Source organism: Anomaloglossus baeobatrachus, chromosome 7, assembly GCF_048569485.1.
Source record: "Anomaloglossus baeobatrachus isolate aAnoBae1 chromosome 7, aAnoBae1.hap1, whole genome shotgun sequence".
Taxonomy (NCBI): domain Eukaryota; kingdom Metazoa; phylum Chordata; class Amphibia; order Anura; family Aromobatidae; genus Anomaloglossus; species Anomaloglossus baeobatrachus.
Genome location: NC_134359.1, coordinates 120,398,685 through 120,425,533, shown reverse-complemented (window position 1 = coordinate 120,425,533; position 26,849 = coordinate 120,398,685). Strand labels below are relative to the sequence as shown.

Here is a 26,849-nt window from a genome sequence, read left to right as displayed (position 1 = left end):
GTTTTCATATGTCTTGCACTGAGGAGAGGTTTCCCTCAGGCGGTGAAGGGCTGCAGTGATAGTTATCTTTGTAGAACTTTCTACCATCTCCCCACTGCATCTCTGGAGCTCAGCCACAGTGATTTTGGGGTTCTTCTTTACCTCTCTCACTAAGGCTCTTCTCTCACGATTGCTCAGTTTGGCTGGATCGCCAAGTAGACTTCTGGTGGTCCCAATGTGACGCCCTGGGCAAGCCAGGGGTCACAGGTCATCACACCACCACACCCTACACCCCAGTTAGGAACACCCAAGCTAACCAAAATCCTTGTTGCCTTCCTCCAGGGGCTGATGTTCACACCAGGGGGTGGGCCAGGCGGTTGGCTCCGCCCACCGAGGAGTTCACAGCCCTGGAGGCGGGAAGAACCAGGCAGTTTAGCTCAGGCAGAGCTTAAGTGAGGAAGTGAAAGTAGAAGTGAAGTAGTAGTGAAGCTAAAGAGAGAAGCTGAAGTGACAGTAGAAAAGCCTGAAGTTGGTTCGGGTGTGTGCCCCAGACTGTGACAGCAAGGTCAGCAGACAGCGGTGATAGTCCGCAGGGGTGGAGGTTGCTGGAAGGACCGCGGACGGGTAGTGGCCCGGCGGTCTGGAGCAGTATACGAAGAAAAGTCAGCACCAGGGCAGGGGCCTTTCGGATCCCAACAAGGCTAGGAGTCGCCATAATTTGCCAAATCCGTCAGCGAAGGGGACGTCTGTCTCCAAACAACCAAGTCCCGATTGAAGGCAACAGTCCAACCGTTACGTAGAGACACCGCCACCGCCAGGGCACCAGTTTCTCAGGGCCAGCGCCTGCGGGCAAAGTAGGGCTCCTCCGGCCCATATCCAAGCCGGGGAGCGGGTTACCGGTGGGAACCCATCGCAACCATCATCAACTTAGGTGCAGGACAGAGGGACCGTCACCGTCACCTACTGGGGAAAGCAAGTGCAGCCGTCCGTGGGAACCGTCTTTCCAGCCGTGTGTTTTACCGAAAACTGTGTCAACGTCTCAGGCTGAGTGAATACCACAGTGCCGCAAGGCACAGCGCTGCCCCCGCGTCCCTGCACCCCACCAAGCCCTGCATCACCCACCTAATCACTGGGCCCCGGGATCACCAACCCCTACCCACGGAGGGGCAACACAACAACTGGCTGCTCCATACCATCCTTCCCGGGATCCCCATACAGAGCAGCGGTGGTGTCAACAAATCACCACAACCGTGGGTGGATTCACGGACAATAACCAATCCCCACACCCAAATCCCCTTTCACTCACGGTCGAGGAGCGTCGCTAGTGTCCCCGGGATCCGGCCCATCGCTCGAGCCACCGAACAGCAGCAGGCCGCAGCAGCCGCGTCAGCCGGACCCGAGCAGTGGGAGAGCGCGGCGTCCCCTCCTCCATTCTGGTTCTGGGTCTGGTGGGGTACTACCGGCGCTTTATCAAAGGGTACACGAAGATGGCTGCCCCCATGCAAGATCTCCTCGTGGGACAGACCAAAGGTGGTAGACCCATCGGAGCCCCACTGGTGTGGGAAGAAAAGCATGAGGAATCCTTCTGCCAGCTGAAAGCGGCCTTGACCGGAGAAGAGGTCCTAGCGTATCCTGACTATGGCTGCCCATTCATCCTCTACACAGACGCCAGCAATGTGGGACTAGGAGCAGTCCTGTCCCAGGTCCAGGATGGGAAGGAGAAAGTGATTGCTTATGCTAGCCGGAAGCTTCGGCCAACTGAAAGGAACCCTGAGAACTACAGCTCCTTCAAGCTCGAGCTCCTGGCATTGGTATGGGCTATCACAGAGAGGTTCCGCCACTACTTGGCTGCAGCAAAATTCACCGCTTTCACGGACAACAATCCGTTGACTCACCTGGACACGGCCAAGTTGGGCGCGTTGGAGCAGTGGTGGGTGGCCCGGCTAGCCAACTATGACTTCACCATCAAGTACCGTGCTGGTCGTGTCAACATTAATGCTGATGCACTCTCCCGAATGCCCCATTTGTCAGAGGAAGGGTGCGAGGATGACGACCTCGAGGAGATCGAGTTGCCTGCATTTCACCAGCCACCAACTGAGAAGGTACAGGTACATCAACAACGGGTGGACCTGGACCCACGGCCCAGTCAAGAGTGGCAGGAAGCTCAAAACCAGGCGCCGGCTGTCTGCCTCGTCAAGACCCTGGTGGAACAAGGTGCTGTTGGAATGGACCCTGCCGCCCCAGCTGAAGCCCGGCGCTTGTGGAAGGAACGGAAACGGCTGTATCTACATCAAGGGAAGCTGTACCGTGAGCTGATCAACCCGAAGACTCATGAGAAAATCTGCCAGTTGGTTATTCCCCAAGCTGATGTGGCTACCGTTTTGCGGGCATACCATGATTGTGCTGGACACTTCGGGTGGAAAAAGCTGGAGATGCTGTTGAGAGAGCGGTTCTACTGGAGTGGGATGCGGGAGTCGGTAGAAGCCTGGTGCCGAGAGTGTGGTCCTTGCACGCTGAGGAGGAAGGACGAGACCAGCCAGAGGGCGCCCCTACACCCAATCATCACACATCAGCCACTGGAACTGGTCGCCCTAGACCATGTCAAGCTCACCCCCAGCCGAAGTGGGTACGCCTACGCGTTGACCATCGTCGTCCACTATTCAAGATTCATGGTGGTTGTCCCCGTCAAGGACCTAACTGGTCGAACTGCCGCTCGAGCGTTCCAGGCTTATTTCTGCCGACCACATGGATATCCAGAAAAGGTGCTTACTGACCAAGGCCCGGCTTTTGAAGCAGAGGTGTTCCACGAGTTCTGCCAGTTGTACGGCTGTAAGAAGATCCGGACCACCCCATACCATGCCCAGACCAACGGCATGTGTGAGAAGATGAACCACTTGGTCCTGGGACTCCTCAAGACGTTACCGCTGGAAGAGCGGAACCTGTGGCCGGAAAAGCTACCCGACTTGGTCGATATGTACAACAATATCCCGTCCAGCTCAACAAAGTGCACCCCAGCATATCTGATGAGGGCTCGCCCCGGCCGCCTGCCGGTGGACCTGGAAATGGGGTTGGAGGCCCCAGAAGCACTCCCTTCGACAGCTGAATGGGAAACTCGGCGTAGAGCACAATACCGGCAGATTCAAGAATATGTCGAGAAGAACTTAAGTCGGAGTCGGGAACTGCAGGAGCAGCGCTTTAATCAAAAGGCATCTGCTGGCCCTTTTCAGCCCGGAGACGTCGTACTGAAGCGGAAGAGGAGAACCCACAAGCTGGATGATCAATGGGAACAGAACCCATACGTCATACAGCCCACAGGCTGGGAAGATGGGAAGGCCTACCAAATCAGCCGTGATCAAGGAGGCACTTTGGCTACAGTTTCCCGGGACCATCTGAAAAGGTGCCCACCAGCCTTAAGAGCGGCGGCAGAAGTACCGGTTCCCCTACCAGCGGATAAGGCGAAAGAGGTGATCCACACTGCGATGGGAGACTTCCCAGCAGACTGGCCTACACAGAACGGCGCGGTGATTCTTCCAGTGATACTGTTCCCACAACCTGTGGATGAAGAAGTGGTGGAAGCGGTCAACCGTGAGCCAGAACCAGTGCCAGTGCCCAGGGATGAATCTGTGCCCAGCTCCCCTATGCCTCCGCCTGCCCCACACGATAGCCGGGAGGAGGAACAGATTGTTCCCTCTGCCCCACTGCCTAGCCACACTGACACCGGACCCCGGAGGTCCACCCGTCCCAACCTAGGTAGGCCCCCACTTAGGTACAGGGAAACCGTTCTTTAAAGGGGGAGGGGAAAGAAAACAGGGTGTTAAGTGTGTTTGTTTGAAAGTTTAAAGTGATGATAAGCAAAATGATTACCGTGAAAGTCATCTGATTAACTGTGATTGTGAGAAAACCGGACGTTGCCGGCACCGTTGTCCCCGTGGGGACCGTTTAAAAAGTTTGGCATGGAGGACTTTCCATGGACAAGCCCGTGAACTTGCAGGGCAACCACAGACGTTAGTGGCTTGTAAATCAGTTGTTTTACCGTTACCGTTTCCGCAGTTGCCACCTCCGGAGAGGCAGGTTGGAGGGAGGGCCCTCAGCAGAGCAGGCTGGGGCCCAGCCACCACAGGAACCGGTGGCTACCCTCTGGAGGGGAAGGACAGATCCCGCTCGGGTAACTTGTGCTGGACTTGGGTCAAGGGCTGCTGCCTGGGTTTTAGGGGCAGCATCAGGGCCAGGTTGCTTGGGTGGGAGAGAGCGGAGACCGTAACCGTAAACCGTTTGCAACGTTTAAGAAATGTGCCTCCCGTTGTGGGATGATGTTATAATTTATATTATGTTACCGTTTTACCTTTTTATATATTTTACAGAAAATAAAACCGGTGTTGGACGGGCAGCCCGCGGACGGTCTGCATTTTGCTAAGGGGGAATGTGACGCCCTGGGCAAGCCAGGGATCACAGGTCATCACACCACCACACCCTACACCCCAGTTAGGAACACCCAAGCTAACCAAAATCCTTGTTGCCTTCCTCCAGGGGCTGATGTTCACACCAGGGGGTGGGCCAGGCGGTTGGCTCCACCCACCGAGGAGTTCACAGCCCTGGAGGCGGGAAGAACCAGGCAGTTTAGCTCAGGCAGAGCTTAAGTGAGGAAGTGAAAGTAGAAGTGAAGTAGTAGTGAAGCTAAAGAGAGAAGCTGAAGTGACAGTAGAAAAGCCTGAAGTTGGTCCGGGTGTGTGCCCCGGACTGTGACAGCAAGGTCAGCAGACGGCGGTGATAGTCCGCAGGGGTGACTGCTCGGAGGTTGCTGGAAGGACCGCGGACGGGTAGTGGCCCGGCGGTCTGGAGCAGTATACGAAGAACAGTCAGCACCAGGGCAGGGGCCTTTCAGATCCCGGAAAGGCTAGGAGTCGCCAAAATTTGCCAAATCCGTCAGCGAAGGGGACGTCTGTCTCCAAACAACCAAGTCCCGATTGAAGGCAACAGTCCGACCGTTACGGAGAGACACCGCCACCGCCAGGGCACCAGTTTCTCAGGGCCACCGCCTGCGGGCAAAGTAGGGCTCCTCCGGCCCATATCCAAGCCGGGGAGCGGGTTACCGGTGGGAACCCATTGCAACCATCATCAACTTAGGTGCAGGACAGAGGGACCGTCACCGTCACCTACTGGGGAAAGCAAGTGCAGCCGTCCGTGGGAACCGTCTTTCCAGCCGTGTGTTTTACCGAAAACTGTGTCAACGTCTCAGGCTGAGTGAGTACCACAGTGCCGCAAGGCACAGCGCTGCCCCCGCGTCCCAGCACCCCACCAAGCCCTGCATCACCCACCTAATCACTGGGCCCCGGGATCACCAACCCCCTACCCACGGAGGGGCAACACAACAACTGGCTGCTCCATACCATCCTTCCCGGGATCCCCATACAGAGCAGCGGTGGTGTCAACAAATCACCACAACCGTGGGTGGCGTCACGGACAATAACCAATCCCCACACCCAAATCCCCTTTCACTCACGGGCGAGGAGCGTCGCTAGAGTCCCCGGGATCCTGCCCATCGCTCGAGCCACCGAGCAGCAGCAGGCCGCAGCAGCCGCGGCAGCCGGACCCGAGCAGTGGGAGAGAGCGGCGTCCCCTCCTCCACCCGCGACACCAAACGTCTTCCATTTAACGATTATGGAGGCCACTGTGCCATTAGGAACCTTGAGTACTGCAGAAATTCTTTTGTAACTTTGGCCAGATCTGTGCCTTGCCACAATTCTGTCTCTGAGGTCCTTGGGCAGTTCCTTTGACCTCATGATTCTCATTTGGTCTGACATGCACTGTGAGCTGTTATGTGTGATATAGACAGGTGTGTGCCTTTCCAAATAAAGTCCTATCAGTTTAATTAAACACAGCATGACTCGAATGAAAGAGTAGAAGGATCACAAGGATCAAGGAGGATCACAAGGAAATGGACAGCAGGTGACTTAAATATGAGTGTCTGAGCAAAGGGTCTGAATACTTATGACCATCTGATACCTCACTTTTTCTTGTTTAATAAATTTGAAAAAGTTTCTACATTTGTTTTTTCTGTCATGAAGGGGTGCAGAGTGTACATTAACGAGAAAAAAAGGAACTTTTTTGAATCAACCAAATGGCTGCAATGAAACAAAGAGTGAAAAATTTAAAGGGGTCTGAATACTTCCCATATCCACTGTATATAGATCTCAATGCAGCAAAAATGGAACACAGGCTGTAAGTTTAAGGCCCGTTTCACACATCAGTGAAAAATACTGACGTTCTTCACTGACATGTAAAACACGCACATGTCCCTCCGTGTTCTGTGATTCACGGCACACGTGGGTTGTTCATATGCAATCCGTGATTGCATATGGACATTACTCACCTGCCTTCACTACTGCTGTCCATGGTGCTGAATTCCTCGGGTCTGCAGCGTCCGCCCACCGCTCTCAGCAGCTACTTCCGGGTCGGCTGTTCCTGCTCTCATGAATATTCATGAGCCAGGCAGGAGCTGCTGAGAGCGGAGGCTCCAGAGCGAATCGCAGGCAAGGTAAGTTAAAAATATTTAATATTTAATATGTCCGTGATTTTCTGGTACGTGTTTCACAGATCACACACGGATCACACCATAGTGTGGTCCGTGGGTGATCAGTAATGCCAGAAAAAAACTCACTTGTTTTCTTGCAGAAACACGGCCACGGTTGTACGCTGCACGGCGACACATTTAGTGAAAAATCACTAATGTGTGAGCAGACCCATTGATTATAATGGGTATGCGTATGTCAGTGATTCTGGTACGTTTAAAAAAAAGCAAATATGTACCAGAATCACTGACGTGTGAAGGGGGCCTAAGGCAGTAGATCTGTAGCATGTTAGCATGGCCACGGGGGCGTGCTTACATGGTAAGGGGGCTGACTAGCCAAGGGAAGTAACGCCCTTCTGACTAGTAACAGGCCTCATTAGCATGTTAATGATACCTGTTACTAGTCGGAAGCTTTTAAACAATGTACTGTATATATCATAGATGTAATACCAAAATACCATAGCTAAGAACTGGCAAGATGCATTCCAGTGAAGATGTGTTTTTTTTCTGTGTGGATATTCTTAGATTGAAGGTGCTTTTGTTCAAGGAATTGGGCTTTATACAACAGAAGAGCTGCAGTATTCTCCAGCTGGTGCATTGCTAACAAATGGGACAGGAGCTTACAAGATCCCATCAGTTTATGATATTCCAAGGGAGTTTAATGTATCACTGCTTCCTTTTTCACAAAACCCTTATGCTATTTATTCTTCCAAGGTAAGCAGTATTTAAAGCAATCTGCGACTTGAAAAATGTACATTGTATACTTAAAAGGAATCTGTCAGTAGGTTTTGCTTCTTCATCTGACAGCAGCATGTTTCTAAGCAAATAGACTATGAATCCAAATATGAACCACTTAGATTACTGGGTGCAAATTTTTAGATTAAGTCATGTAGCAGAGCCTAGAGGGCTGTCCTGCCCAAAACAGGCTCTCTATAAAGATTGTACATTGACAGTGAGGTGTCAATAACAGGAGGGTGTATGCTGGACTGCCATATGTATGACATTGTAGTCCAGTAATGGTACTCAACAAGTGATAAAGCCTTTTGTTTAAGTAAACAACAGCACACAGCCTGATAAGAGAGGCATAGTTGATCTTTGTATTTAACCCTTACAGCATGCTGTCCTCAGCTTACATAGCAAAAACCTGCTGACAGATTCCCTTTAAGATATTGAGTTCCCTCATTTAAAATGTTCTGTTATTGTTCTGTGGTTAATTGTATCCCCTGTTTCCTCTTAATTTCTGTAAAATGCCTGACAACTTCTCAGGTTGGTCCATCCAAGAGCAGGGATGATTGTCTTTGATTACCAAAGTACCTTGTGCATAAAGTGTATAGAAAACAAAAAGGGATTTCCTGAAACAAGCAATAGGATCAATGCATGTTATATGTATTCCACATATTTAGCATTTTCTTTAGCACCCAAAACCGCAAAATATTGGTGTATCATGCATGGATCACTCATTTTGTTTTTAAAGGCTGTGGTTTATTATAAACGTTTATATGGTACATGTGTAATGTTCTTGTTTACCTATTTGGAATGGATTTACAATAGATTTTTGTTAAGATTTTATCATTATTAACTGTTTCCCTAGGGTATTGGTGAGGCAGCCGTATTTTTGGGATCAGTTGTATACTTTGCAATAAAGGATGCTGTGTCGTCTGCTCGGAAGGAAAGGGGCTTGTCTAATACTTTTAAATTGAACAGTCCGGCAACCCCGGAAAAGATACGTATGGCATGTGAAGACAAATTCACTGAGATGGTAACTACTCATACTCTGTATACCCTTTATATGTGCTATGTATTTGGCGGCACGGTGGCTCAGTGGATAGCACTACAGTCTTGCAGCGCTGGGGTCCTGGGTTCAAATCCCACTAAGGACACCATCTGCAAGAAGTTTGTATGTTCTCCCTGTGTTTGTGTGGGTTTCCTACCACACTCCAAAGACATGCTGATAGGGACTCTAGATTGCAAGCCCCAATGGGGACAGTGTTGCCAATGTATGTAAAGCGCTGTGGAATTAATAGCGCTATATAAATGAATAAAATTATTATTATGTATAGTAAAGCTGCTATACTATGACAGTTACATAGTAGGTGCAGGAATATCATTAACCCGTTGTCAACAAGCTGTACATCCCATGTCTGGTGCAGGTGTATCAAGCTGGTTAAGGAGCAAAGCCCACTCCATATATTGAAGGTGCCTGGGTCTAAAATCAGTGACGAGAGTTGATCTGTGATCGCTGCTGTTTAAAGTGAACCTGTCAGGTGCAATATGCACCCAGAACCACGAGCAGTTCTGGGTGCATATTGCTAATCCCTGCCTAACCGTCCCTGTATCTAGTAGCATAGGTAAAGGGATCTTTAGAAAAAGTATTTCTAAAGATCTTTTAACTTATGCTAATTGGTGCAGGGACTAGTCCCAAGGGCATTATCCCCCAACTAGTCCACCCTGTACTAACATGCTGTGCAATGCAGCATCACCAGCAGTGCCGCGCGTACTTGTGTTCACTGTGACTGCGCTTCTGAATGCCGGGCACATCCGGTCATGTGCAGTATGAAGCCAGGTGTATGCGTCCCGGCTTCAGAGGTCTACTGCACATGACTGGAAGTGACGGGCATTCAGAAGAGCGTTGATAGCGAACCCAGGTACGTGCGGCACTGTTGGTGATGCTGCATTGAATAGTATGTTAGTACACCCCTGTGGGCATGCTAACATGCTAAGAGGGCGGCTAGTCGGGGGATATAACGCCCTTGGGACTAGTCCCTGTGCTCATTAGCATACGATAAAAGATCTTTAGAAATACTTTTTCTAAAGATCCCTTTATCTATGCTAATGTATACAGGGACAGTTAGGCAGGGATTAGCAATATGCACTCAGAACTGCTCGTGGCTCTGGGTGCATATTGCACCTGACAGGTTCACTTTAACCACATTAATGCTGCTGTCAAGTCATAACAGTAGCATTTAAGTGGTGTTACTCACGAGGTTCATCCGTTCTGGCACCTATTTTATCTCAATGTGATCACAGAGTACAAATGAGTTGCTATGGCATCTGGTGGGTCTACTGAAGGCCATTTCATCACCATGTTTTGTACTCCCATGCTTCATAAGAGAAACTGATTTTACTTTATACAGCAATACTTAACGTATATTAGTAGGTATAATAATAATAATATTAGCAAATACCTCCAATTAGAAACGTAGTAAAGTTCCTCTGATTCACTTTGTCACTTACCTCATGTTCAGGGCATTGCAGGACCTTAGATATCCATGGTTATGACCACTAGCAAATAACTAACTAACTGTGACTATATGTGTGGTCATAACTGTGGATACCAAAAGGTCCTGTAATGTCCTGATCACGAGGTAAGCGACATAGTGAATCAGAAGAACTATACTACATTTCTAAATGGAGGTATTTGCTAATATTATTACACCTAGTACATATTAGGATAGGAGCTTGGAGATGGGAATACCCCTACAAGTATTGTACTATACGATGATCACCAATTTAAGTCCCCTATGAGGTGACATCCTATTTACAACATGTGATCACCGCAGCCAATCACCGAGCTCAGCTGTAATGTAATGATAGACAATTCAAGACCATTGAATCCAGCAATTCTTGGCAACATAGAGAAAATGCATTACATGGGAAACCTACACATTACACCTAAAAGAGTGTTTAAGACATCCCATTCTAAATCCATAGGCATTAATATGAAATTGGTTCCCTGACCACTCTTGTCGGAAGGCATTCTACATGAATTTGGAGGTTGTTTGTGGGAAATGTACTCTTTTATCCAGAGGAGCATTTCAAATGTCAGGCACTGATTTTGGACAATATAGTCTGGCTTAGAATCTCTTTAACTTTATCCTTAAAGGGGTATTCCCATCTCCAGGATCCTATCCCAAAATTTAGTAAGTGTAAAAAAATTAAGATTAGCAAATACCTCCAATTAGAAATGCAATATAGTTTTCCTGATATAGCCATGTCTCTTACCTCATGTGCAGGGCATTGCAGCTTAGGTATCCATGGTTATGTCCACTTGTATAGTTAGTTAGTAAGTAAATTAGTTAGTTGCTCATGGTCGCAATCATGGATACCTAAGCTACATTGCCTTGCACATGAGGTAATAGACATGCCTATATTAGGAAAACTATACTACAATTCTAATTGGAGGTATTTTCTAATATTATTATTACACCTACTACCTATTGGAATAGGATCTTGGAGATGTAAATACCCCTTTAAGTTATTAGATGGAGTGGAGGTCAGGGCTCTATGCGCTCCAGACAAGTTTTTCTACAGTACAGAATACTCACTTTACTAGAACTTGCTTTGGGCACTGTTGCACAGTCATGCTGGAATAGAAAAGAGTCTTCCCAAAATACCTTAGGTCCCATAAAGTTGGAAGCTGCAATTTTCTAAAATGTCTTGATATGCTGAAACATTAAGATTTCCTTTAACTGAAGCTTAGAGGCCTATGCCCATCCCTGAATACAAGTCCATGGCATGATCCCTCTTCTACCAAATATTAAAGTTGGCACAATCCAGTCTGGCGGGTAATGTTCTCCAGGCATTTGGCAAACCGAGACTCGTACATCAGACTGCCAGATAGAGAAGCATCACTCATAACCACACAGAACATGATTCCACTAATCCAAATACTGCATGCTTTACAACACTCTAGCCACTCCTTTTGCATACCTCCCAACCGTCCCGGATTCAGCGGGACTGTCCCTATTTGAGGGCTCACTCCTGCAGTCCCACTGTTCACTGCTTTTATTCCGGCTCCTCCTCTCAGTCCAGTGACTAAATTAACTCAAGAATAGCAGTGCATAAATTAATTTCTTATTTACTCTGGTTTGCCACAATAGGACTAGAACTTGTGCGCTCTTTGTCCATAAGCAGCAGCTCTACCATTTAGCCACTGCCTGTACTCAGGGGTGCATAGGAGGATTTGACTTGTATTGCAGGCAGAGAAGCCAGAAGCAGATTATTCAGTTACATAGTGAAATAGATAGATACAAGTCCTTCTCAACAAATTAGAATATCATCAAAAAGTTAATTTATTTCAGTTGTTCAATACAAAAAGTGAAACACATATATAGAGTCATTACAAACAGAATGATCTATTTCAAGTGTTTATTTCTGTTTATGTTGATGATTATGACTTACAGCCATTGAAAACTAAAAAGTCATTATCTCAGAAAATTAGAATAATTAACACACCTACAAAGGCTTCCTAAGCGTTTAAAATGGTCCCTTAGTCTAGTTCAGTAGGCTACACAATGATGGGGAAGACTGCTGACTTGAGAGATGTTCAAAAGGCAGTCACCGACACACACCACAAGGAGGGAGCTGCACAAGCAACCGGGATAACCACGGCCATGAAATGAATATTAAGAAAAAGCAATTAAAAATTTTGGGGGAGATTCACAAGAAGTGGACTGCTGCTGGAGTCAGTGCTTCAAGAGCCATGAGACACAGACGTATCCAGGACCTGAGCTACAACTGTCGCATTCCTTATGTCAAGCCACTCATGACCAATAGACAACGCCAGAAGTGTCTTACCTGCGCCAAGGAGAAAAAGAACTAGACTGTTGCTCAGTGGTCCCAGGTGTTGTTTTCAGATGAATGTAAAGTTTTCATTTCATTTGGAAATCGCGGTCCCAGAGTCTGGAGGGAAGAGTGGAGAGGCCACAATCCAAGCTGCTTGAGGTCTAGTGTGAAGTTACCAGGAAATGTTAGAGAACTTCATGCTTCCCTCTGCTAACAAGCTTTTTGGAGATGGAAATTTCATTTTCCAGCAGGACTTGGCACCTGTCCACACTGACAAAAGTTCCAGTACCTGGTTTAACCCCTTAGTGACGGAGCTAATTTTCACCTTAATGACCAGACCAAATTTTGCAATTCTGACCAGTGTCACTTCATGAGGTTATAACTCTGGAACGCTTCAACGGATCCCAGTGATTTTGAGATTGTTTTTTCGTCACATATTGGACTTCGTGTTAGTACCAAATTTAGGACAATATTTTTTGCGTTTATTTATGAAAAAAATTTAATTTTGGCAAAAATGTTGAAAATTTAGCAATTTTCAACTTTTGAATTTTTTATACCGTTAAACCAGAGATTTCTGTGAAACAAAATAGTTAATAAATAACATTTCCCACTTGTCTATTTTACATCAGCACAATTTTGGAAACAAATTTTTTTTTTGTTAGGAAGTTAGAGGGGTTCAAAGTTTATCAGCGATTTCTCATTTTTACATCAAAATTTACAAAACCATTTTTTTAGGGACCACATCACATTTGAAGTGACTTCAATAGGCCTAGATGACAGAAAATACCCAAAAGTGACACCATTCTAAAAACTGCACCCCTCAAAGTACTCAAAACCACATTCAAGAAGTTTATTAACCCTTCAGGTGCTTCACATGAACAAAAGCAATGTGGAATGAAAAAAAGCAAAAATTAAATTTTACCTAAAAATGTTGCGGTAACCCAAATTTATTCACTTTTTGAAGTAATAACACAACAAAATGGACCCTAAAATGTGTTCCCCACTTTCTTATGAGCGCGCCGATACCCCACATGTGGTCAGAAACCTCTGTTTGGACAAATGGGAGGGCTTCGAACAGAAGGAGCAATATTTGAATTTTGGAAAGCAAATTTGGCTGAAATAGATTGCGGGCACCATGTTGCATTTACAGGTCCGCTAAGGTACCTAAACAGAAGAAACCCCTCACAAGTGACGCCATTTTGGAAACTAGACCCCTCAAGGCTTCTATCTAGGGGTATAGTGAGCATTTTGTATCCACAGGTACTTCACAGATTTTGTTAACGTTACGTTGTCATATTGAAAATTTTAATAATTTTCTCAAAAATGTTGCTTTAGCATCAATTTTGGGGAAAGACAGACAGTGGGATGGCACCACCCACGGGGATCTCCTAGGTACACTGCGTTACGTGGCAAGAACAAGAAAAAGACGTACCTAAAAAAATGGGATCACCACTTATTCTTATTATTAAGAATCATCAATGTTTTATTGTCAATAGAACACACATAAAACACATATTGAAAGTGAAAAAATACCGATAAACGAATACACACAGACAAATACGGACATCTAAAATCAATTAAAAGCACTAATGCACTTGAGAGATACCCACATTGAAAAATGTATATTCTTGGTCCAATGCCAATAGGCTGTAGTCAATATTGAACAAACCCTGAAATACCCCTATATTTGTGCCACAAGAAGAGGACTTTCCACAAAATAGAATAGCAGCTTATGCAGAGGATCCCACAGGTGCTCAAATGAAATTAACTGGCTGGCCCATGGCAAAGTGAGCAGCAGAAAATAAATGCATAAGCTGCTATTCTATTTTGTGGAAAGTCCTCTTCTTGTGGCACAAATATAGGGGTATTTCAGGGTTTGTTCAATATTGACTACAGCCTATTGGCATTGGACCAAGAATATACATTTTTCAATGTGGGTATCTCTCAAGTGCATTAGTGCTTTTAATTGATTTTAGATGTCCGTATTTGTCTGTGTGTATTCGTTTATCGGTATTTTTTCACTTTCACTATGTGTTTTATGTGTGTTCTATTGACAATAAAACATTGATGATTCTTAATAATACTTCATAAGTGGTGATCCCATTTTTTTAGGTACGTTTTTAGCATCAATTTTCTCACTTTTTCAAGAGGTAATTCCAAAAATTTGACCCCAATGTTTGTTACCCACTTTTTTATGAGCGCGGTGATACCTCACATGTGGTCTGAAACCTTTGTTTGGACAAATGGGAGGGCTTGGAGCGAAAGGAGCAATATCTGAATTTTGGAAAGGAAATTTGGCTGAAAAAGATTGCGGGCACCATGTCGCATTTGGAGGTCCCCTAAGGTACCTAAACAGCAGCAACCCCGGACAAGTGACCCCATTTTGGAAACTAGGCCCCTCAAGGAATTTATCTAGATGTTTGGTGAGTACCCTGAACCCCCAGGTGCTTCACAGAATTTTATAACGTTGAGCCATGAAAATAAAAAAATAAAATTTTACCACAAAATTGTTATTTCAGCCAGGTAGCTTTTTTTTCACAAGGGTAACAGAAAAAAAATCACCATGAAATTTATTGTGCAATTTCTCCTGAGTTTGGCGATACCTTATATGTGGTGGAAATCAACTGTTTGGGCGCATGACAGGGCTCGGAAGGGAAGGAGTGCCATTTGACTGCAAAATTGGCTGGAATCAATAGCGGACGCTATGTTGCATTAGGAGAGCCCCTGAGGTGTCTATACAGTGAAGCTCCCCAACATGTGGCCCCATTTTGGAAAATAGACCCCACAAGGAATTTATCTAGATGTTTGGTGAGTACCCTGAACCCCCAGGTGCTTCACAGAAGTTTATAATGTTGAGCTGTGAAAATAAAAAAATACATTTTTACCACAAAATTGTTACTTCAACCAGGTAGCTTTTTTTTTTTACAAGTGTACAAGTGTAAAAGGAAAAAATTCAGCATAAAATTTATTGTGCAGTTTCTCCTGAGTATGCTGATACCTTATGTGTGATGAAAATCAACTGTTTGGGTGCACAGCAGGGCTCGGAAGGGAAGGAGCGCCATTTGACTGCACAATTGGCTGGAATCATTAGCGGACGCTATGTTGCATTTGGAAAGCCCCTAAGGTGCCTAAACAGTGGAGGTTTCCCACAAGTGACCCCATTCTGGAAACAAGACACCTCAAGGCTTTTATCTAGGTGTATATTGAGCAGTTTGAATCCAAGAGTACTTCACAGAATTTGATAAGCTTAGGTTGCCATATTGAAAATTTTCCTTTTTTTCACAAAAATGTTGCTTTAGCATCATATTTCTTACTTTTTCAAGAGGCAACAACAAACCGTGGACCCCACAGGTTGTTATCCAATGTCTTATGAGCACAGGGATACCCCATATGTGGCCAAAAACCTCTGTTTGGATAAATGGGAGGGCTTGGAATGGAAGGAGCACCATTTGAATTCTGGAAAAGTTGAAATAAATTGCGGGCACCATGTCACATTTGCAGGGCCCCTTGGGTACCTATACAGAAGAAACCCCCCACAAGTGACCCCATTTTGGAAACTGCATTTTATTCAGGAGTATAGTAAGCATTTTGAATCCACAGGTACTTCACAAAAATGTTGCTGTAGCAACAAATTTCTCACTTTTAGGCTATGTGGCCATGATCCAGCGACACGGCGTCTAGTACACAGTGCCAGCCTTCCTGCAGAGATGTGAGTGTTGTCCACGGGAGAACGCAGCTGCCCATGCCCAGGATTTGGGTTCAGGCTGCTGTGGAGCTCTATGCTACCTGCAGAGAACACTCTTGTCTCCGCAGCATAAATTGACATGCTGAGGCTCGGAAAGATGCACCACAGGTCAGTGTATGCTGCGGAGAAAAGAAGCACAGTGGGCACGGGATTTCTAAAAATCCTTCCACTGTGCTTTTACTGCACAACGCAGCGTTATGGACGCAGGGAAAACACTCTGCACCCAAAACGCTGCAAACCCTGATTGTGGGCACACAGCCTAAAATGCTACAATGGATGAATGGATAGATGTCAAACATATATAACGTCCCACCCACTGCATATGCTAAGCTGGCGCCCTTTAGTGCCTTTCATGTGGCACTAAAGGGTGCCTAGCCTTGTATTTAGCCCCCCAAAAAATTAATAATTAAAATAAACGACGTGGGGTCCCCCCTATTTTTGATAGCCAGCTAGGGTAAAGCAGACAGCTGTAGCCTGCAAACCACAGCTGACAGCTTCACCTTGGCTGGTGATCAATTTGGAGGGCTCCCCAGGCGTTTTTTTAAAAAAAAAAAAACAAAAAACAAACAAACGTGGGGTTCCCCCCAAATTAGATCACCAGCTGGGGTCTGGTATTCTCAGGGTGGGAAGAGCCATGGTTATTGGACTCTTCCCAGCATAAAAATAGCAGGCCGCAGCCGCCCCAGAAGTGGCGCATCCATTAGATGCGCCAATCCTGGCGCTTTGCCCCAGCTCATCCCGCGCCCTGGTGCGGTGGCAAACGGGGTAATATACGGGGTTGATACCAGCTGTAATGTCACCTGGCATCAAGCCCTGGGGTTAGTGATGTCACGGCATCTAAACAGATACCCGACATCACTAACCCAGTCAGTAATAGAAAAAATGAAGACAAAAAAAAATTTATTTGAAAAAAAAACTCCCCGAAACATTCCTTTTTCATCAATTTATTGAAAATAAATAAATTTCGGTCGCTGTAATCCATTTTGGAGGTCCCTCGGCGACTCTGGACCTTCTAGAATATGGGGGGCACGTTCAGGGAACGTATCCCCCATTTTCTGGAAGAGCAAGCTCTCCATGAGCAGTGTGGGTGCAGTAATCTGAGAATACTGCACTCACACTGCCCCGGTCCAACCTAGGGCAGAGTGACCTTCAGTAACCTCATTCCAGAATATGAGGGGCACGCTCACAGAACGTACCCCCCATTTTCTAGAACAGCAGGCTCTCCATGTGAGGAGTGTGGCTGCAGATTACTGCACTCACTCTCCCCCGGTCCACAGTGCAGCAGCGAGGTCAGCGTCCCTGCTTGCAAGGATCCAGCTGACAGCTGCTGTCTGCGCATGTGCCGCCAGCTTTCTAGGAGGCGGAGTGATCACGGGGACGGATCAGAAGCTAGGTAACGGGGCCTGACCGGGGCCTGACCGGGGGCTGACCGGGGGCTGACCGGGGGCTGACGGGGGGCTGACGGCGGGACCTGGGGACGACTTTTCTGTCGCATGTGACGTGTCACATGTGGCAGAAAGAGCAGGATGAATGTGGCCGCGCACTACTGTGCGCTGCGCGCCGCCATCTTGCATGCTCCGGAGGGGGGAAGAGGGAGCGCTCTAGAGAACCGGAGGGGCTTCGGTGGACCAGAGGGCTCCGGTGGACCGGAGGAGGGGTCAGGGGGAGGACATTTCCCTCCAATCTGAAATGTTTGATCATTTCAGATCGGAGGGAAATGAATGCAGAGCCGGCGGCGGCGACACTTTTCTGTGCGCTTCGGCGCCATTTTGACTGTTCCGGAGTTGGGGTAGGGGTGGGGGGGGGCTCTCTGGTACCGGGGGCTTTGGGGGCACTAGGGGTTTAGATTTCTTTCTCATCTGACATGTTTGATCATGTCAGATGAAAAAGAAATCAGTTTTACCGGTCATTTCTTTTTTTTTCATGTGTTCGTCGGTATACGGTGTATACCGGTGATCACATTATCGGGGTCCAAAAAAAACACCCCGATTCATAATCTGGGGGGGTCTCAGCTACCCCCGGTAGCTGAAACCCCCGAGATTTTCGGTCGCTGGGGGGCGCTACAGGGTTTTTTCGGGCCGCCGCTTTAAAGCGGCGGAACAGAATAAGTACCCTGTTTTGCCGCCGCTTTAAGTCGTACGGCCATCGTTATGAGGTTAATAACCACAGTATCACTGTGATTGATTGGCCAGCAAACTTGCCAACCTAACCCCCATAGAGAATCCATGGGGTGTGTTAGGGCCAGGTGGACGTGCAGACCCAGGAGGTGGATCCACTGGGCCGAACTCCTTGATGTTGGTAAGGGGTCCGGTAGCTGGAGCACTATAGGCAGCAGAACAGTCCGTGCACAAGAGTATAACGGAGAAGTCCCTGGGACCACGGAGTCACTGATGGTAGTCCGGGTGACGGAGCTCAGGTTCGAAAGCCGAGAAGATGTCAGGCGGGGTCCGGAACCTTTGGAGCGAGATGACGGGTCACCGCAGGGATCCGGGATGGTACGGACTGTCAGGATGGCAGATAGGCAGCGTTCGGGGTTCGGGATTCGGCAGGACCGGATGGCGAGGCAGGCTCGGCTCTAGAAGAGAGAGAGGTGAGTATCTCACAGGAACACAAGGAGACCTGACTCCTAGCTTGAGAAACACGAAGATCAGGCCCCGCCCACTTGGACATTAAACCCCTTTATACCCTGTACCTGTGTGCATCATTTCCTGTTAATGGACGCTGGCCCTTTAAGAAAGGGTCAATGACCGCGCGCGCGCCCTAATGCGCATGCGCGCGGCCCGAGTGCCAGAAGCCAGAGCAGGAAGCTGAGAGGAGGAAGCAGCAGAGCCGGGCTGGGGCTGAGAAGCCGACGGGCGCTGGGAGCGGGGACCAGGACGCCGGGGACGCGCCGGCAATGGATGCTGGAGAGCGGGGAGCGGCGGTGACCGGACCGAGGAACCGGGAAGCGAGGCAGGGGAGCCGGAGAGCGTGACAGGTGAGCCGGGGAGCAGCGCAGGGGACCCGGGGAGCATGACAGTACCCCCCCCCCACGCCCCCCTCCCCGCAACCGGGACAGGAAGGCACGGATCAGCGGAGTACCCACATTCTCCCGGGGCTCCCAGGACCTATCCTCAGGACCATACCCTGCCCAGTCCACCAGGAAGAACTGTCGACCCCGTACGGTTTTCATGGCCACGATATCTCTTACCGCATAGACGTCGTCATCGGCAATAGGAGGAGGAGCCGAACTGGCAGCAGCGGAGAAGGGACCAAGGACAACCGGCTTGAGCAGGGAGACGTGGAATGAGTTGGGTATCCTCATCGTGGCCGGGAGCTGTAGCTTGTAGGAGACCTCATTGATCTTGTTGAGGACTTTAAACGGCCCGATGTAGCGAGGACCCAGTTTGTAGGATGGTATCTTCAATCGGACGTACTTGGAAGCAAGCCAGACTAGATCTCCAGGAGAGAAACACGGAGGGTCCAGACGTCTCTTGTCGGCGTGTCTCTTCATCCGCAGGGAAGCACGCCCAAGGGACGCCTTGACAGAGTCCCAAATGGTTGCAAAGTCACGGGCTACAGTATCAGCAGCAGGGACATCCGAAGAAGGGGATACAGGCAATGGGACGGAGGGCTGAAGTCCGTAAACGACATGGAAGGGAGAGCTGGAGGACGACTCACTGATGTGGTGGTTATGGGAGAATTCAGCCCAAGGAAGAAGCGTGGACCAGTCGTCGTGATGGGCGTTGACGTAGTGACGTAAGAAGGAGGTCAAGATTTGATTGACCCTTTCCACTTGGCCGTTAGACTGAGGATGGTAGGCAGAAGAAAAGTCCAGAGTCACTCCCAGATGTTTGCAGAGAGCCCTCCAGAAGCGGGAGCTGAACTGAGTTCCTCTGTCGGATACGATGTGTGATGGAAAGCCATGCAAGCGGAAGATGTGATGTATATAGGCGTCCGCGAGTTCCTGAGCAGAGGGCAGTCCTGCCATAGGGACGTAATGAGCCATTTTAGAGAACCGATCCACCACGACCCATATGACTGTGTGTCCGGAGGACAGTGGCAAGTCCGTAATAAAGTCCATCGCTATGTGTTGCCACGGAACTGAGGGTATCGGCAGAGGCAGAAGATGGCCATATGGCAGGTGTTTGGGCGTCTTGTTCCTGGCACAAGAGGAGCAGGCAGAGACAAAAGCAGCGACGTCCGTGCGAAGGGATGGCCACCAGTAATGACGTACAATCGCACCCCATGTTCTCTTCTGACCAGCATGACCGGCTGTTTTCGAGGCATGTCCCCAGTGTAACACTTTTTGCCTGTCAGTCTCAGAGACATAGGTCTTCCCGGGCGGTATCTGGGCCAGGGTGACAGGGGCCACCGGAATGATTTTGCTAGGACAGATGATGGGTTGGGTAGTCTCCTCCTCCTGCTCCATGGGCATGAAAGACCTGGACAAGGCATCAGCGCGTACGTTCTTGTCCGCGGGTCGGAAATGGAGCTGGAAATCAAACCTGGCAAAGAATAAGGACCACCTGGCTTGCCGTGGGTTCAGTCGCTGAGCGGACCGCAGGTATTCCAGATTCTTGTGGTCCGTGTAAATGATCACGGGGTACACTGCTCCTTCCAGAAGGTAGCGCCATTCCTCCAGAGCCAGTTTGACTGCCAATAACTCTCGGTCACCGATGGTGTAGTTGCGTTCAGGCGCTGAGAAGCTCTTGGAGAAGAATCCGCAAGTCACCATCTTCCCGGAGGAGGACTTCTGCATGAGCACTGCTCCGGCTCCCGAGGAGGAGGCATCCACCTCCAAGGTGAACTGGCGGTTTAACTCCGGACGGTGGAGCACAGGAGAGGAGGCAAATGCCCGCTTCAGAGAGCCAAACGCGGCGTCGGCCGCAGGTGACCAGTCCTTTGTATTAGCCTCCTTCTTGGTCAAGGCGGAGAGAGGAGCAGTCAGAGCAGAGAAGTGAGGGATGAACTGGCGGTAGTAGTTGGCGAACCCCAGGAAGCGTTGGATTGCCTTCAGTCCAGAAGGAGGAGGCCAGTTGAGGATGGAGGAGACCTTCTTTGGATCCATCTGCAGTCCGGTATCGGAGATGATGTAACCCAGAAAGGGGAGAGAAGACTGCTCAAAGACACACTTCTCGTACTTGGCGTACAGACGATTCTCTCTCAGTCTTTGTAGAACCAGCTGCACGTTCTCTCTGTGGGTCTGGAGGTCCGGAGAGAAGACAAGGATATCATCCAGATACACCACCACACAGACGTAGAGAAGGTCCCGGAAAACGTCGTTCACCAATTCTTGAAAGACTGCTGGTGCGTTACACAGGCCGAAGGGCATCACGCAGTATTCATAGTGTCCATCGCGAGTATTGAACGCGGTCTTCCACTCGTCCCCAGAGCGGATGCGGACTAGGTTGTAGGCACCCCGTAGATCCAACTTGGTGAACACACGAGCTCCTCTAAGCCGGTCAAACAATTCGGGGATGAGCGGCAGAGGGTACTTGTTTTTCACGGTGATTTGGTTCAATCCCCGGTAGTCTATACATGGGCGTAAGTCGCCTTCTTTCTTCTTCACGAAGAAGAAGCCTGCTCCAGCAGGAGAGGAAGATCTCAGAATGAATCCCCTTGCCAGGCTCTCTGTGATGTAGGTAGACATGGCCCTTGTTTCGGCTGGAGACAATGGATATATCCGTCCTCGAGGTGGTGTTGTTCCCGGGAGCAGGTCAATGGTACAATCGTAAGGACGATGTGGCGGAAGAACCTCAGATTCCTTCTTATCAAAGACGTCCGTGAAGGACCAATAGGCCGAGGGCAGTCCCGGTAGGTTCTCTGGAACCGGAGGTCGTCGGATGGGTTGTATGGTCTTCAGACATTTATCATGGCACGAAGAGCCCCATCGGGTGATTTCACCAGTGCCCCAGCTGACTGATGGTTCGTGTGTCCGTAACCAGGGAAGTCCCAGCAAGATTTGATGGGACATGTGTGGGAGGACGTAGAGAGCGATGTTCTCGGTGTGCAGGGCACCGATACGCAGTTCAACCAGCCTGGTGATCCAGGAGATGGTGTCAGAGAGGGGTCTCCCATCCACAGAGGCAATCACCAGGGGCTTGTCGAGTGGAGTAACCGGCACCTGGTACTTGTCCACCGTGGCCTGCTGGATGAAATTGCCTGCGGCCCCAGAATCGAGGTACGCCTCAGCCGTGAACCGCGTCTCTCCCGTTGTCACTTGCACAGTCCACGTAACCGGGTCTGAGAGAGTCCCAGCACCTAGGGTGGCCTCTCCTACCAACCCTAGGCTTTGGAGTTTCCCGGCCTCTCTGGACAGGAGCGTAGCAGGTGTGTGCCCTCTCCGCAGTAAAAGCAGAGGCCCTTGGCGAGCCGCTCGGCTCGACGTTGTTCAGACTGCCGCACTCGGTCGATCTGCATGGGCTCGTGGACGGGGACCCCAGATGCCGATGACTGAAGTACGGAGGGCTTCTACGGAGGAGAGGAATGCCGTACCGGACGTCTCTCACGGGACACTTCCTTGGATCGCTCCTGAAAGCGAATGTCCACTCGAGTCGCTAGGGCAATCAGGGCATCCAGGGTGGACGGTACGTCACGACCCGCCAGCTCATCTTTAATTCGCCCCGAGAGTCCTTCCCAGAAGGCGGCGGTTAGGGCCTCGTTGTTCCACCCGAGTTCCGAAGCCAAGGTGCGAAACCGAATTGCGTATTGACCCACCGTCAGAGTCCCCTGACGTAACCGGAGAAGAGATGAAGCAGACGCGGAGGCGCGTCCGGGCTCGTCAAAGGTGCCACGGAATGCCTGCAGGAACTCCTGGATGTTCGTGGTCACAGGATCCCCCTTCTCCCACAAGGGGTTCATCCACGCCAGTGCCTCACCCTCTAGATGGGACATGATGAAGGCGACCTTGGCTTGGTCGGAGGCAAACAAATGCGGCAGCTGCGTGAAATGGAGGGAGCATTGGTTTAAGAATCCCCTGCAGGTCTTGGGGTCTCCGGCGTACCGGGGTGGTGAGGCCAAACGAAGTCTGGAAGCATCCGAAGAAGTCGCCACGGGAGCTGGAACCGTGGATTGACTAGTGGAAGCCCGGGATGCTGAAGACGTAACTGCCGCTTGTAGCGTGTTCAGGCGGGCGTCCACAGAAGACATGAATTGCAGCATGCGGGTCTGAGTCTCACGCTGGCGTTGGAGTTCCTCCTGTACGGCTGCTAGTGCTGCAGCGGGATCCATGGCCTGACCTTACTGTTAGGGCCAGGTGGACGGGCAGACCCAGGAGGTGGATCCCCTGGGCCGAACTCCTTGATGTTGGTAAGGGGTCCGGTAGCTGGAGCACTATAGGCAGCAGAACAGTCCGTGCACAAGAGTATAACGGAGAAGTCCCTGGGACCACGGAGTCACTGATGGTAGTCCGGGTGACGGAGCTCAGGTTCGGAAGCCGAGAAGATGTCAGGCGGGGTCCGGAACCTTTGGAGCGAGATGACGGGTCACCGCAGGGATCCAGGATGGTACGGACTGTCAGGATGGCAGATAGGCAGCGTTCGGGGTTCGGGATTCGGCAGGACCGGATGGCGAGGCAGGCTCGGCTCTAGAAGAGAGAGAGGTGAGTATCTCACAGGAACACAAGGAGACCTGACTCCTAGCTTGAGAAACACGAAGATCAGGCCCCGCCCACTTGGACATTAAACCCCTTTATACCCTGTACCTGTGTGCATCATTTCCTGTTAATGGACGCTGGCCCTTTAAGAAAGGGTCAATGACCGCGCGCGCGCCCTAATGCGCATGCGCGCGGCCCGAGTGCCAGAAGCCAGAGCAGGAAGCTGAGAGGAGGAAGCAGCAGAGCCGGGCTGGGGCTGAGAAGCCGACGGGCGCCGGGAGCGGGGACCAGGACGCCGGGGACGCGCCGGCAATGGATGCTGGAGAGCGGGGAGCGGCGGTGACCGGACCGAGGAACCGGGAAGCGAGGCAGGGGAGCCGGGGAGCGTGACAGGTGAGCCGGGGAGCAGCGCAGGGGACCCGGGGAGCGTGACAGGGTGTTGTCAAGAGGAAGATGAGAGACACCAGATCCAACAATGCAGATGAGCTGAAGGCTGCTATCAAAGCAACCTGGGCTTCTATAACACCTCAGCAGTGCCACGGTCTGATCGCCTCCATGCCACGCCGCATTGATGCAGTAATTCATGCAAAAGGAGCCCTGACCATATATTGAGTGCATTTACTGTACAGACTTCTCAGTAGGCGCCAACATTTCTGAGTTAAAAATCATTTTTTTCAGTTGTTCTTATAAATATTCTAATTTTCTGAGATAATGACTTTTGGGTTTTCATTGGCTGTAAGCCATAATCATCAACATTAACAGAAATAAACACGTGAAATAGATCACTCTGTGTGTAATGACTCTATATAATAAATGTGTTTCCCTTTTTGTATTGAATTACTGAAATAAATTAACTTTTTGATGATATTCTAATTTATTGAGATGCACTTGTATATACTGCATCTCTATGGAGGTGAAGGAAAAAGTCTTTTTTTGTTCCTATAAAACTATAGGATGGGCTATAAGTATGGATACACCCTGATAAAATGGAAGTGGTTGCTGATATCACCTTACAGTTTGTGGCATATTAGTACATGGGAGGGGCCATCTGCAAGCCGCCATTTTGAATTCAACTTTAATTTTTTCGATAGGAAGGGGGTCATGTAACACATCAAACACATAGAGAATTGCACAGGAAAAACAATGGGATGCTCATTTTTAACATAGCTTTATTCATTATTGAGAAGTTTGTGACATGGAACAATGACAGTAACCCACTAAAGGATGTGCTCAAAGTGCTGCACATTGTATTGAATTGTCAACACAATTCTCTTCTCCCACTCTTGACACACCGAGAGCAATACCACAGATCCAGGATCCAGGATGTGGGGCACCTGAAACAATGGATACAAGAGGCCTGTGGTAGCATTTCTTCTGCGGTATTATTGATGGTCTCCATGGTAACCCTGGGCTGAATAATGGCTATGGGATCACCCAGGTACGGGGCAATTTTTGTGTTTGGATTTGTTTTCTCACCACGCCGATAAATCTGATTAATTGATTTGATATTTTGATAAATCGTGCATTTCTGAACTTGTCGATACCAAAAATGTGTATGTTTTTTAACTTTTAGTTGCAATGGGGCAAAAAGGGGGGGATTTGACCCTTTAGGGGCTTTTTTTAATTTTTTCATATTTGTAAAAAACTTTATTTATTTTACTAGTCCCCTAGGGGATTTTACCACTACACAGTCCGATCGATCGCCTGTTGATTTCTGCTGATCAGAGCAGCATCACTCTCATCAGCAGAATTGCAGTGTTCCTGTGAGTGCGGGCGCCCTGTTAGCTCTCACAGGAAGTTTGTGATTGTGAAGTTTATGGTAGCATCAAGGGTCATTAGAGGGTTTAAGGGCATATAGTAAAAATTTTGAAAATTGCAACATTTTTGTAAAATTTTTCATAGTTTTTGGCAAGGGAAGTGAATGAAAAACTTTAATCCAGTGATTGAGAGATGTGTCACAATACTTTTGACCATATAGTGTACCATTGTTTTACAGTTTCCAATGATGTCTTGTTGTTTTTTTATCTTTTTGAAATCATCAGTAGCGTGGTTTAATTAATGAAACTTAACAGCTTCCGTTTATTGTCAAATATAGCCTTAGCTCCGCCTAATAGATTGTCCTTATTAAAAATTAATTTAAAAAGGGGTTGTATAAAATAGTCAAGTGTGCCAATGTAATTCTTTTTTTTCTTCTTCTTTTTAGATTCAAAAAGATGACCCTGTATCTTTCATCCCATGGTCTATTGATGTGTGACATACATGATGACCTACAGTACTTGACCAAAGGGATTGTCTCCCGACTATACAGGAGCCCAAAATCTTTTCCTTGAATTGCTTATCTTACAAAAATGGAATATGATAGAATATTGCATGCTGAACAATGATATATATCTATATCTTCAATTAGTTTGCTTTGTGTAATGCTTGAAAAAACCTGTGATGTACTGTATGCTTCAAGAAAATATATTCCTAGGCTATATCAGACTTCAAGATTTTTTTTGTGTAACTTTCTCATTACGTTTACTGTCATTAGACCCCCCCCCTAATAGGAAACATGATTATACAAAACTAATTCAATTCTAATGAACATATTATACTGTGTGTAAGGCTAATTAAATCTAAAGATTACCAAAATATTTTGAGTCACAATGTAGTGCCCAGTGTCAGAGAGCTGGGTTTGCATCATAGATCATGGGTTTTCCATCAGAAGAATGACCCCAAACCTACTTTAAGAAGCCCCCAGAAAGGTATAGAAATAAAGCACTGGAGGGTCCTGAAGAGGCCAGCAATGGGTCCAGGTCTAAATCCCATTGAACACCGGTGGAGAGATCTTACAATTGCTGTTGGGAGAAGGTGGCCTTCAAATATGAGAGACCTGGAGCAGTCTGCAAAAAGAGTGGTCCAAAATTCCAGTTGAGAAGTGTAAGAAGCTTGTTGATAGTTATAGGAAGTGATTGATTGCACTTATTTATTCCAAAGGGTGTGAACCAAATATTAAATTGAGGGTGCAAATAATTTTGTCAAGCACATTTTTGGGTTGTGGTGCAAAATTATGTCGAATTTGCCGGGGTTTTTTGTGTTCTTCGAATACATGCCAAGGAAATAAATGTATGTGTAATTGCAAAAAATTTCTGGGAGAATTTTCATGGAAAGATTTCAAGGGTTCCAACATTTTTGGCCATGACTGTAGGCTTACCCTGACATAGGAGGGGCTTTACTGAGCGCTACCAGGTAGATGCCAGGTGCCAACCTTAGGTTAGTGTCTGGGACTGTGGCAGCTGAGCGGAGCTGGGTGACAGCAGGACCCTGGTCAGGTTATGGACTGGACAGGCATAGGCAGGACAAACAAGGCAGAAACAGGAACACAGACTGGACGGGAACAAGAGCACAGATGCAGGTAAGTACAGAACGTCTGG

General features: G+C 48.4%; 1 protein-coding gene across 2 annotated transcripts in view; it reads left to right on the top strand.

Annotated features, from left to right (window-relative positions):
- LOC142245186 (aldehyde oxidase-like) overlaps nt 1-26,454 on the top strand; it is a 314,224-nt gene extending 287,770 nt beyond the window's left edge. For both annotated transcript variants that reach the window (XM_075317642.1, XM_075317641.1), the window contains 3 exons: nt 7,073-7,261; nt 8,139-8,306; nt 25,637-26,454. In XM_075317642.1, the coding sequence (XP_075173757.1) occupies nt 7,073-7,261; nt 8,139-8,306; nt 25,637-25,687 (408 nt within the window). In that variant the 3' untranslated portion in view covers nt 25,688-26,454. The remainder of the gene's footprint in view (nt 1-7,072; nt 7,262-8,138; nt 8,307-25,636) is intronic.
- The last annotated feature ends 395 nt before the right edge of the window (nt 26,455-26,849 follow it).